General features: G+C 37.1%; 1 protein-coding gene across 1 annotated transcript in view; it reads right to left on the bottom strand.

Annotated features, from left to right (window-relative positions):
* The window catches only part of si:ch211-39i22.1 (brain acid soluble protein 1), a 58216-nt gene that overhangs the window by 1202 nt on the left and 43057 nt on the right, over positions 1-13957 (bottom strand). The window contains exons 15-19 of the mRNA XM_067444836.1: positions 10728-10757; positions 10605-10643; positions 9153-9185; positions 2680-2796; positions 2545-2595 (exon numbers count right to left, since the gene is read on the bottom strand). Coding sequence (XP_067300937.1) covers positions 2545-2595; positions 2680-2796; positions 9153-9185; positions 10605-10643; positions 10728-10757 — 270 coding nt within the window. The remainder of the gene's footprint in view (positions 1-2544; positions 2596-2679; positions 2797-9152; positions 9186-10604; positions 10644-10727; positions 10758-13957) is intronic.

Genomic DNA, 13957 nt, shown 5'->3' with positions numbered 1-13957 from the left:
TTACCCAGTAATGAAACGAGTGAAGTCTTTGTGAGTGAGTCATTGAATCAATCACTCAAGAGATTTGTTTAAAAGCGCTGATTCACCCATTCAGTAATGAAACAAGTCATGTCTTTGTGAGTGAGTCCTTGAATCATTCATTCAAGAGATTCTTTTAAAAACACTGATTTATCCAGTAATGAAACAAGTGAAGTCTTTGTGAGTGAGTCATTGAGCCATTCACTCAAGAGATTTGTAAATAAGCGCTGATTCATAAGTAATGAAAGAAGTGAAGTCTTTATTAGGGAGTCATTGAATCATTCACTCAAGAGATTCATTCAAAAACACTGATTCATCCAGTAATGAAACAAGTGAAGTCTTTGTGAGTGAGTCATTGAATCAATCACTCAAGAGATTCGTTTAAAAGCGCTGATTCATCCATCCAGTAATGAAACAAGTGATGTCTTTGTGAGTGAGTCATTGAATCATTCACTCAATAGATTCTTTCAAAAACACTGATTTACCCAGTAATGAAACGAGTGAAGTCTTTGTGAGTGAGTCATTGAATCAATCACTCAAGAGATTTGTTTAAAAGCGCTGATTCACCCATTCAGTAATGAAACAAGTCATGTCTTTGTGAGTGAGTCCTTGAATCATTCATTCAAGAGATTCTTTTAAAAACACTGATTTATCCAGTAATGAAACAAGTGAAGTCTTTGTGAGTGAGTCATTGAGCCATTCACTCAAGAGATTTGTAAATAAGCGCTGATTCATAAGTAATGAAAGAAGTGAAGTCTTTATTAGGGAGTCATTGAATCATTCACTCAAGAGATTCATTCAAAAACACTAATTCATCCAGTAATGAAACAAGTGACGACTTTATGAGTGAGTCACTGAATCATTCACTCAAGAAGTTAATTTTAAAAAACACGGAAACACGGATTCATCCACTAATAAAGCCAGTGAGTCTTTATGAGTGAGTCACTGAATCATTCACTCAAGAGATTTGTTCAAAAACACTGATTCATCCACTAATAAAAACAAGTGAGTCTTTATGAGTGGGTCACTGAATCATTACCTCAAGAGATTCATTCCAAAACACTGATTCATCCAGTAATGAAACAAGTGAGTCTTTATGAGTGAGTCATTGAGCCATTCACTCAAGAGATTCGTTCAAAAACACTGATTCATCCAGTAATGCAACAAAGTGAAGTCTTTATGAACGAGTCATGGAATCATTCATTCAACCCGATTTAAAAATTAATTAAACATTTTAAGTAGACTACAGCCATTAACATTTATTAGAACCTCAAGTAAATTATACTTTATTTGTTTAGCTATCTGTTTAGAATCGTGATCTTAGTGAAACAAAAAATGTGTTTCTCAATCTCTCCAGAATCGTGCATCAGTATCAGGAGACTTCCGTTCATCATGACAGGGCTTCTCCATCATGCGGCAAACCAACATTACTGGAATTGTTTATTGTATAAAATAGTCAAGTATTCATCATTGTTTCTCCACACCATTCGAGAAGCACTTCTCTATGCCACTAAAGCAGGGCACTATATAAAGGGCATTTTCCCCTAATCTTATTAAATATAAGCTATGATTCAGGCGTCATATTATATTCATAAATTTGATCTATACATTAAATTAAAATAAGACACTATAGGGCTGTTACCAATCAAATTAAATCATTTACACTGAAAAATTACAACTGCATTAAATAATGTTATGAGATGTGTATTTTTGAATAGACAAATAAGAAATGTTGAAAAGAATGTTTAAACATGAAACTAAAGCACCAGTAGGTGAGTCTTAATGAGTGAGTCACTGAGTCGATTCATCCAAACGATTCATTCAAGAATGAGGCAGTTGTTAAAAAACAGGTTATGGAATCTTTGATTCAAACGATTCATTTAAACACTGAATCATTCAGTAAAAACACAGTTGCTATGAGACGCGTTACGGTTCTACTGTTTGGAACTATTTTCGCTGCTGAAATAGAACAAAAATAGTCAATATTGCATCTAAAATGTAAGTGACTAAATGTTAATTAATAGTTTATGGAGCTGTCATATGAAATCAGTGTCATTTTCAGCCGTTATGGTGTTCAGGAAAACACACTCTTGATTGTGTGACGTTGTTTAACTGTATCATATGTTATAAATATAAAAACTGCACATGTTGAATGTTTAGCTCAGTTTCTCAGCGTCTCGTGTTGTGATTTATCGAAGGGCTGCGCGAGCGTCAACAGCGCCCCCTTCAGTTCATTATATATTACACTATTATCCACTAATGATCCCCCTTACTCTAAATGAATGATCATTCTTGCATTTTAGTGATTCGCCAGGTTTTTTTTTGTTTTTTTTTTGTTATTGGTGCTTTAATCCGCTTGTCTGTCGGGCAAGTAAAATTCTCTTTCACTTGCCCCTTCAAAAAATCCACTGGTCCCGGACAAGCGTTAATGTCGAGCCCTGTATAGTATCTAATGCCACGTAAGTAACAATATTCAGAAAAAAAATGTATTTTTGAAAAGGTGAGAATCGGCTGTGAATGGCTCACCCTGTGGGTCGCTCTGCATGCCGTTCTCTTCTTTGGCGCTCTCTGGGTCAGCTGAAGAGAAAACATTACTCGATCAACATTTACCATACTGACTACATGAGTGACTCTGATTCTGTGCCACTGATTCTCACACACCTCTCTGGACCTTGAAGCACAGTTTCTTCTTCTGGTAGGTGAAGTAGCCGGTTATGGCACCAACAGCTGCTACTGCAATCCCACAGACGACACCTACAACCGTCCCGGATCCACTGTCTGGAACCAAACCACACCTTCAGTGGAGCTATAGAGCTGCTCAAGCACTCTGGGTGGTTGCTAGGGTGTTGCTTAATAGTTAAGGGGGGTCTAGTTGGTTGCTAGGGCATTGCTAGGTCATCATAAAGGTGTTTGGGGTGGTTGCTAGAGCCTCGCTAGGTAGTTATTAGTGTCCTGTTCTGGGTGATTGCTAGGTAGTTATTAGTGTCCTGTTCTGGGTGATTGCTAGGTAGTTGTTAGGGAACTCTAGTTGGTTGCTAGGTCAGCGCTAGGTAGTCATCAGGGATTTCTGGATGGTTTCTAAGGCATTGCTAGGTAATCATTAGGGGGTTCTGAGTGGTTACTAGGGCATTGCTTTGTGGTCAGTAAGATGGTTCTGTGTGGCTCCTAGTGTGTCACTACGTAGTTGTTGGGTTTTCTGGGTAGTTGCTAGGGTGTTGCTTAGTAGTTAAGGGGGGTCTAGTTGGTTGCTAGGGCATTGCTAGGTCATCATTAGGATGTTCTGGGTGGTTGCTAGGGTTGCAAGGTACTTGTTTTAGAGGATTCTTAGGGCATCGTTAGCTAGTTATTAGGGTGTTCTAGGTGGTTGCTAAGATGTTGCTTGGTAGTTGTTGCAGGGGTCTAGTTGGTTACTAGGGCATAGCTAGGTCATCATTAAGGTGTTTGGGGTGGTTGCTAGAGCCTCGCTAGGTAGTTATTAGAGTGTCCTGTTCTGAGTGATTGCTAGGTAGTTGTTAGGGAACTCTAGTTGGTTGCTAGGTCAGTGCTAGGTAGTCATCAGGGTGTTCTGGATGGTTTCTAAGGCATTGCTAGGTAATCATTAGGGGGTTCTGAGTGGTTACTAGGGTATAGCTATGTGGTCAATAAGAGGGTCCTGGGTGGCTCCTAGTGTGTTACTACATAGTTGTTGGGTTTTCTGGGTAGTTGCTTGGTAGTTAAGGAGGGTCTAGTTGGTTGCTAGGGCATTGCTAGGTCATCATTAGGATGTTCTGGGTGGTTGCTAGGGTTGCTAGGTACTTGTTTTAGAGGATTCTTAGGGCATCGTTAGCTAGTTATTAGGGTGTTCTGGGTGGTTGCTAAGACGTTGCTTGTAGTTGTGGGGGGGTCTAGTTGGTTGCTAGGCATTGCTAGGTCATCATTAAGGTGTTTGGGGTGGTTGCTAGAGCCTCGCTAGGTGGTTATTAGAGTGTCCTGTTCTGGGTGATTTTTAGGTAGTTGTTAGGGAACTCTAGTTGGTTACTAGGTCAATGCTAGGTAGTCATCAGGGTGTTCTGGGTGGTTTCTAAGGCATTGCTAGGTAATCATTAGCGGGTTCTGAGTGATTACTAGGGCATTGCTATGTAATCAGTAAGAATGTTCTGGGTGGCTCCTAGTGTGTTACTACGTAGTTGTTGGGGTTTCTGGGTGGTTGCTAGGCCAATGTTAGGTACTCATTCTGCATGGTTGCTAGGCCAATGTTAGGTAGTCATTCTGGGTGGTTGCTAGGTTGTTGTCATTAGGGGGCTATGGGTGCTTGCTTGAGCATTGCTATGTATTTGTTAGGGTATTCTGAGTGGTTGATTTTTTTTTGTGTGTGAATGTTGCTAGGTAGTAGTTAGGAGGTTGTGACTGGTTGCTAAGGAGTTGCTATGTAGTTAAGAGGGTTCTAGGTAGTTCCTAGGATGTTTTTAGGCAGTTGGGGGTTCAGGGTGGTTTTGAGGGGATTGCTATGTAATTGTTAGGGTATTAAGCATGGTTAATAGAGCATTGCTAGGTAGTCGTTAGGGGATTCTGAGTGGTTGCTAGGGCGTTGCTATGTAGTTAAGAGGGTTCTAGGTAGTTCCTAGGATGTTTTTAGGCAGTTGGGGGTTCAGGGTGGTTTCGAGGGGATTGCTATGTAATTGTTAGGGTATTAAGCATGGTTAATAGAGCATTGCTAGGTAGTCGTTAGGGGATTCTGAGTGGTTGCTAGGGCGTTGCTATGTAGTTAAGAGGGTTCTAGGTAGTTCCTAGGATGTTTTTAGGCAGTTGGGGGTTCAGGGTGGTTTCGAGGGGATTGCTATGTAGTTAACAGAGGGTTCTGGGTGGGTCCTAGGATGTTGATAGGTAGTTGTTGGGGTGGTTGCCAGGGCATTGCTAGATAGACATTAGGGTGATCTGTGTGGTTGCTAGGGCATTGCTATGTAGTTATAAGTGGGTTTTGGTTGGTTCCTAGGATGTTGATAGGTAGTTGTTGGGGTGGTTGCTAAGGTGTGTCTAGGGGCTTCTGGGTGTAAATTCACTGTTTTGCATGAGAAGAGTTCCTCCAAAAAGCTCTTTTTCTGATCTTCTGGTCTGTAAATAGGGCTCAGGCTCCTCCATTAAAATAAGTGTGTGTGTGTGTGATTGTGACAAACCCCTAACACTGAGCACTAGTGACTGAGGCTTGACTTAAACAGCACTAATGACACGATCATCATCCGCACGAGCTGATCATCTATAATACCTGCTGCTCTACCCAGTCCAACAGAGTTTCTACAGAGCTCTTTTCCAACATCAGTTCTGTCCAGCTCAAAAACAATAATTATATTAATACTGTATAATATCAGTGGATAGGAAGTAACATGAGATTCACACACTGATCCACTAGATGGCAGCATTAGGATACAGCCACTCCAGGTTTACATGGCATCCCATAAAAACGCATAACAGTGACATAAAAATTCCAAATTATGACATAAAACAAATGTTGTCATAATAATGACTTTTATCTTAAAATTGTATCTTTTTGCCATAATGCAACATAGAAAGGATAGTCAAAATGTATACTTTTTACTTTTTTTTTTTTTTTTTCTCAAAATGATTTCTGAAACTTTAAACGTGTAATTTGAACATATTTTGACATTTTTTATTTCAATATTCCCTTTTCTTAGGGCATCGCTAGGTAGTTATTAGGGTGTTCTGGTGGTTGCTAGGTAGTTATTAGGGTGTTCTGGTGGTTGCTAGGTAGTTATTAGGGACTTTTTAAACTTATTGTAACTTTTTTTGTCAATTTTAAAATAACCTATTTAGATTTTTTTTACTCACAATTTCAATACTCATAATTTGTATTTAATAATTTGACTTTTTAACTTATAATCATGATTATTTAAAATCATAATTATGATTTACCTAGGAATGTTTTTTCATGTGGTGAAAACTGGCTTCCGTATAAACAGACATTTCCCAAGAAACCTCTTTAGACTGAACAGTGTTGCATAATTAGTTGTCATATGGATCATATTGATATGCAATTTACATAAAGAGCATAGGACGCCCCATGAGTTATTATTGACTGGATGGGTAAATGTGTGGAGGTTTGAGGGGTAAAAATTTCCGACTAGAGAATGTATGTTCACTTTAAAAGGCTTTATACCTAGCAGACGTTTGGCAAATATGAACGTTTGTGATATGTCCTTGCTTCAGTGTTTATCACAGGCACAAATGTAGCACTACCCACAATGCCCTGCGGCCGAGAAACCTCAGAGCGGCTCGATGGAGCGACGCATATGGGGCCGTTTGAGAGAGAAAAGCCCTCAAAGAGAAGACAGGCAAGACCAAACCTGACTGACACACACACACACACACACACACACACACACACACACACACACACACACACAACAGCCACAAGAGGAAGAGTGTGTTCAGATTAATGAGGAAAAACTGACTCACGATCATTATGTCAGCACTGACTCACCCAACAAACAGGAAACACGTTAGATAATATCAGTCAGAGGATTCTGTTTTATAACCCCAACCTCAACGGTTAATCTCTGACTTTTTACTTTTTTAGTCTCAAAATTGGCATTTTGTCATAATTTTCACTTTTCATCTCATAATTTCACCGTTGCTCAACCTGTATTAATTTCTTCACTCCATGAAACGTTAAATAATATTAGTCAGAATGTCATTGTTTCATAACGTCAATTCTTATCTTAGATTTTTATGTCTATTTCGACTGGTAATTTAAGATTTTTTCCTCATAATTATGATTTTTTTTAAATGCAAATTTCAAATGAATTATGACTTGTAATATTTTTTGACATTTTATGATTTGTTATAGTTTTGACTTTTTGATCTTGTAATTTCACTTTTTTTAATCCCATAATTGTCATTTCATGTAATATTTTTTACTTTTCATCTAAAAATTTCAATTTGACTCCAGTATTATTTTCGTTCTTCCATGAAACATATTAAATGATATTATTCAGAACTTTTGTTTTATAACATCAATCTCCAAAAGGATAATTTAAAATTTTGACATTTTATTTCATAATTATTATGCCTTTATATGTTAATTTAGGCTGATGATTTCAACTTGTTTCCCTCATAATTATGACTGTTTGTGACTTTTTATGACTTTTATGTGATTTCTTTTTTTTTTTTATTAACTTTGTAAGTGGCATTTATGTCAAAAATGTTTACATTTTCATCTCAATGTCAAAATGTGACTCCAGACTCTGATATCGACTTTTAATTTCCTAATTATTGACTGTTTATTTCAATAAAGACTGATAATATCAACCTTTTTTTCTTCCATCATAATTATGACTTAATATGAATTTTATGTCATACTTTAGATTTTAATCTTGTAATTTCACTTTTTAATCTCATAGTTGGCATTCTGGCATAATTTAGAAAACGTCAGTATTTTAACATGTGACTCCAAGCCCATATTATTTTCATTCTTCCGTGAAACATGTTAGATGCTATTATTCAGAATATTTGTTTTATAATGGCAATTTTTCAAAATAATTCATTATTTAGACTTATGTTATAATTTAATTAATCTCTTAATTAGAAAAATGTTATATCATATTTGACATTGTATGTCATAATTTTCACTTTAATGCCATTCATTTTAATTTTGCCATATTTCTGACATTTTATTTGACATGTTGCTCCAAATCCAAATGATTTTAATTCTTCCATGAAACATTTTAGGTGATATTATTCAGAATTTTTGTTTTATAAATGTCAATCCACAAAAGTATAATTCATAGTTTAGAGTTTTTATTTAATAACTACACTGTAAAAAAATATTTTAAAAATAAGTAGTTGCCTTAATTTTGAGTTCATTGAAATTAAACATTTGAGTTACAATGAACATTTTTGAGCCTCAACAACCTTTATTCAATTATTATTGTGTTTTATTTGTGATGACGGCGCCAAATTGTGCTATTTTCATGATTTATCACATTTTTCATGTGGTTCAGATACAATAATATTTTGAGTTTCTATTTATTAAACCAATTTCTTTCATTGTATCTACTCAAATGTTTTATTTCAATAAACTCACAATTTTAAGGCAACCAGGATACTTATTTTTTTAAAGTTAAACCAACAATATTTTTTTACAGTGTATCACATATTATGTCATAATTTAGACTTTTTTTCTGGTAATTATGACTTTTGTCATCTGAAAATGCCGCTTGTATTGTTTTCTTCCTTCATGAAGCATGCTAGCTGAGGTCAGTCGATCCCCAGAGTGAGCTCCAGGTTTTCCGGTGTGTGTGTGTGTGTGCTCAGAGCAGATCTTTTGTGTCTGTCGGACTGGGTGGAGCGTCAGGTATTATAGATGATCAGCTCATGCGGATGATGATCGTGTCATTAGTGCTGTTTGTTAAGTCAAGCATCAGTCACTAGAGCTTCATTCACATCACTGAATATAATCAGGGTGGCACTGCGCTTCACATTTCACACGAATGAAAAGAGGACGTGATGGACAGAAGAGTAACGGATTTAATGTAGTTTAACAACATAATGATTGTTCAGCTGACGAAACAAAAGAAAAATCGGTAAAACTTTAGTATGGGGAACACATATTCACTATTAACTACGACTTTTGCCTCAATAATCTCCTAATTTACTGCTGATTAATAGTTAGTAAGGTAGTTTTTGTAGCGTTTAAGTTTAGGTATTGGGTCGGATTAAGAGATGTAGAATAAGATCATGAAGAATAAGGCATTAATATGAGCTTTATAAGTGCTCATAAACAGACAATATCATAGTAATATGCATGATCATAAGCAACTAGTTAATAACTGGACCTTAAAATAAAGTGTTACCAAAAATGATCCTGTAAAAATGATGCGATCCAGGACTTTTATACAGTGCTTGTCATTGTAAAGATTGTAAGTCTGTCCCTCACAGCCTCGATTTCATTCAAGATGGCGTCTAATCTGACACAGAATCACTACTTGGGCGTAAAAATGTTCACCCGCTGGACCATAAAACAGGTGAAAACAATCCCAGATCCGCATCTACTGACCATAAGATCCCAGAGACATGAGAAGGAGCTCTGTGACTTTCACAAACAGGCATATTATTTAATATCATTTTAATATATCTGATACCGTTTGGCCCGGACGCGGCTCCAGCGCTGCGAGCTGTAATAATAGAGAGAAAAATGGGATTAAACACAGATCTGGGCAATAACCATTGCTGTGAAATATGAAGAAAATACATTTTATAGTTTATTTTACAGCTTACAATTTTATCAGGGGCCAAGCACCAAACAGCGTAGACAATGTTTCTGATTCAATGACTCAAGACAGTTCAGTTAAACCATCCATCCATCCATCCATCCATCCATCCATCCATCCATCCATCCATCCATCCATCCATCCATCCATCCATCCATCCATCCATCCATCCATCCATCCATCCATCCATCCATCCATCCATCCATCCATCCATCCATCCATCCATCCATCCATCCATCCATCCATCCATCCATCCATCCATCCATCCATCGACGTCATTTTCCGTAGCGGCAATTTTCCACAAACTTTGTCATATTCTGACCAAACTTGGTACAGATCCTCACATGCATGACGTGAGGCTACATGCTGCGTTTCAGCACAGCGCCACCTACTGGTCCAGAGGTACGAAAAATTGCTTTTTTTGCTTATAACTTCTGAATGGTTTCCCCAAAAATCGGTCTCGTTAGATTCGGGGCATGCCGAGTCGAATTATATCCAATTAGAGTAAGAGTAAGATTTTGGGCGTCGACTATTTTGAATTTTGTAATGAAATGCTGTATTTTATGAACGCATAACTCGGTATGGGTCATCGACACAATGCCCTGATGGAGCCTGAGTAGATTAAATTCAGTTCCACCTAGTGGTAAAATCAAATATTCACATGCTTTTAACTTTGGATTTGGTTGACTTACTTTCACGGGAGTCATATCCCTCAATTCATGAATCCTTGCCGAGTCCAACGATACCAAACATGCTAGGTTTCGCATCATGATTTGTTTAACATTTTTATTTAGCGTTTAAACAACTTTCGCGAATAACTTCGAAACCGTTAGTTTTCATCTTCAGACAACAAATCCACCATAGGACAAAAATCCGAATCATAGCAGGTTGTCAGGACATTGAGGCCTAATTGTCACAATTGATAGAAAGTGTCAAAAAATTAAATTAAAGTTGGTCTGGGTTATTTTTTAATATTCTCATAAATACAAAAGTCTATATCTCCTAAACAAAATTAGATATTTTGACCAAATTTGGCACGCTTATGTATGGGGACACATAAAAAGTGATGGCACTGTGCCACTTGGTGGCTCTATAATTAAACAAAATATGAAATTGGCTCTATACAACATCAAATGTATTTGGTTTTTCTACATTTTTGCATAAAATTGTCTCCAAATGTCTTTGGTCATTTTTGCAATTGATCCACTGCTAGCGTCCTTGTTTGCTTCTGTTGTGCTTGACCCTGATATCTGTTGCTTGAGGCTATATTTATTATGTATCTTTGCTTGGTTCGCCATGTAAATATGACAGAAAGTACCGTACCTTTGCCTTGACCTGCGCTGTGCTTGCCTGCATCAACCTCTTTTGTAAACAGAAATCTCTCATTAATCGCTGAAATGTATTATTTCTATACACTCATGCATTCAGACTGGCATTTTTTTTTACCTGGATCTTCAAACGGTTGCGCTTCCTCATCTGTAAAGTAAATGATATATGATGAATTTAATTTTAAATACTATCTGCACATACAGTAGTATCAGGAGTTTTCTTTATTTTATTGAAATGCTAGTTATGGTGCAACTTAGGATAGGAATTTTTACTGTGACCGTTTTGATCTGTGAATCATTAATCATCTCTTTTGATTGACAGTTTTCACTCGTTAAACCAGGAGCAGCAAATGAAGTGTGTGATGACAAACAAGAAACTACGCAAAGCTATTCACACACTCAATTCTGTTCCCAGTTCAGTCATGCATTATGTGAGCGATCAAAATGCACTCAAACCAGCAAGACATGCTTTATTTTAAGAGCGGTATACGTCTCGAGTTTGAAATAACTGAGATGTTTTTGAAAGCGTCTCCTTTGCCCATCAAGACTGCATTTATTTGATCAAAAATACAGTAAAAATTGTGAAATATTATTCCAGTATAAAACAGCTGTTTTCTATATGCTGACGATACTCAACTCTATATTTCTTCACGCCCTGATGAAACGTACCACTTCACAAGGGTAATGGCATGCGGAGCTGATATAAAAAAAAAATGAATGACTAGTAATTTCCTGCAACTTAAATAGATACTCCACCGCTTTTTTCATGTTAAACTATGTTATTCCCTTAACTAAAACGAGTTGATACATACCTTTTTCGCTCTGGTGCGCGGTGACATTTTGATAGCACTTAGCTTAGCCCACTAAACCCAGTTCATTCATTAGGTACCAAACAGAGATCAAGTCAGAAGCTGTCACGATTCACCAGTGTGAGTGCCCATGATTACATGAGAGGACACTCCATCCCGGACTGTCACTCTATCACTACATTACCCATAATCCTTTGCCCAGACTCATTAGCACTCACTGTTTACACCTGTGTCTCATTATCCTGTTTTCCTCAGCCTATATAAGCCTGGTTATCTCTGTCATTCTTTGTGAAGTCTTGTTTTTGTCTCGCACTGCATTTCTGAGCATTGTTCCCTGATTTCTTGTCTCTTGACTACGAGTGTGGATTACCCTTTAAGTGAAGCTGCGTTTGGATCCTACCTTCTGTCTCTGAAAACAAATTTTCTTTTTGTTTGTCTGAGAAAAAAAAAATTGTGTACTGTGCTCGTTTAACTGGGACTACTTACAGCTCTTGCAGGTTGTTGCCCTTATTTGTTTAGTTGCTTATATTGCTCTCCTCTTTTGTAATTCGGTTTGAATAAAAGCATCTGCTAAATGAATAAATGTAAAATATAACTAAATTACGGCATATGCTTTCAATGCAAAATGCTGAACAGTTAGTACATGCGTTCATGAGCTCAAGGCTAGATTATTGTAATGCTCTACTGGGTGGTTGCCCTGATCGCCTAATAAACAAACCTTTATTAATATAGCGCTAGATTATTGTAATGCTCTACTGGGTGGTTGCCCTGCTGGCTTAATAAACAAACCTTTATTAATATAGCACTAGATTATTGTAATGCTCTACTGGGTGGTTGCCCTGATCGCCTAATAAACAAACCTTTATTAATATAGCACTAGATTATTGTAATGCTCTACTGGGTGGTTGCCCTACTGGCTTAATAAACAAACCTTTATTAATATAGCACTAGATTATTGTAACGCTCTACTGGGTGGTTGCCCTGCTCGCTTAATAAACAAACCTTTATTAATATAGCACTAGATTATTGTAATGCTCTACTGGGTGGTTGCCCTGCTGGCTTAATAAACAAACCTTTATTAATATAGCACTAGATTATTGTAATGCTCTACTGGGTGGTTGCCCTGATCGCCTAATAAACAAACCTTTATTAATATAGCACTAGATTATTGTAATGCTCTACTGGGTGGTTGCCCTACTGGCTTAATAAACAAACCTTTATTAATATAGCACTAGATTATTGTAACGCTCTACTGGGTGGTTGCCCTGATCGCCTAATAAACAAACCTTTATTAATATAGCACTAGATTATTGTAATGCTCTACTGGGTGGTTGCCCTGCTGGCTTAATAAACAAACCTTTATTAATATAGCGCTAGATTATTGTAATGCTCTACTGGGTGGTTGCCCTACTGGCTTAATAAACAAACCTTTATTAATATAGCGCTAGATTATAGTAATGCTCTACTGGGTGGTTGCCCTACTGGCTTAATAAACAAACCTTTATTAATATAGCGCTAGATTATAGTAATGCTCTACTGGGTGGTTGCCCTACTGGCTTAATAAACAAACCTTTATTAATATAGCGCTAGATTATTGTAATGCTCTACTGGGTGGTTGCCCTACTGGCTTAATAAACAAACCTTTATTAATATAGCACTAGATTATTGTAATGCTCTACTGGGTGGTTGCCCTACTGGCTTAATAAACAAACCTTTATTAATATAGCACTAGATTATTGTAATGCTCTACTGGGTGGTTGCCCTGATCGCCTAATAAACAAAACTTTATTAATATAGCGCTAGATTATTGTAATGCTCTACTGGGTGGTTGCCCTGCTCGCTTAATAAACAAACCTTTATTAATATAGTGCTAGATTATTGTAATGCTCTACTGGGTGGTTGCCCTACTGGCTTAATAAACAAACCTTTATTAATATAGCGCTAGATTATTGTAATGCTCTACTGGGTGGTTGCCCTACTGGCTTAATAAACAAACCTTTATTAATATAGCGCTAGATTATAGTAATGCTCTACTGGGTGGTTGCCCTGCTGGCTTAATAAACAAACCTTTATTAATATAGCGCTAGATTATTGTAATGCTCTACTGGGTGGTTGCCCTGCTGGCTTAATAAACAAACCTTTATTAATATAGCGCTAGATTATAGTAATGCTCTACTGGGTGGTTGCCCTGCTGGCTTAATAAACAAACCTTTATTAATATAGCGCTAGATTATTGTAATGCTCTACTGGGTGGTTGCCCTACTGGCTTAATAAACAAACCTTTATTAATATAGCACTAGATTATTGTAATGCTCTACTGGGTGGTTGCCCTACTGGCTTAATAAACAAACCTTTATTAATATAGCGCTAGATTATTGTAATGCTCTACTGGGTGGTTGCCCTACTGGCTTAATAAACAAACCTTTATTAATATAGCACTAGATTATTGTAATGCTCTACTGGGTGGTTGCCCTGATCGCCTAATAAACAAAACTTTATTAATATAGCGCTAGATTATTGTAATGCTCTACTGGGTGGT

The sequence above is a fragment of the Pseudorasbora parva genome, chromosome 5 (genome assembly GCF_024679245.1).
Source record: "Pseudorasbora parva isolate DD20220531a chromosome 5, ASM2467924v1, whole genome shotgun sequence".
NCBI lineage: Eukaryota > Metazoa > Chordata > Actinopteri > Cypriniformes > Gobionidae > Pseudorasbora > Pseudorasbora parva.
The sequence above is the reverse complement of the archived record's forward strand: the minus strand, read 5'-3'. Positions and strand labels throughout refer to the sequence as shown.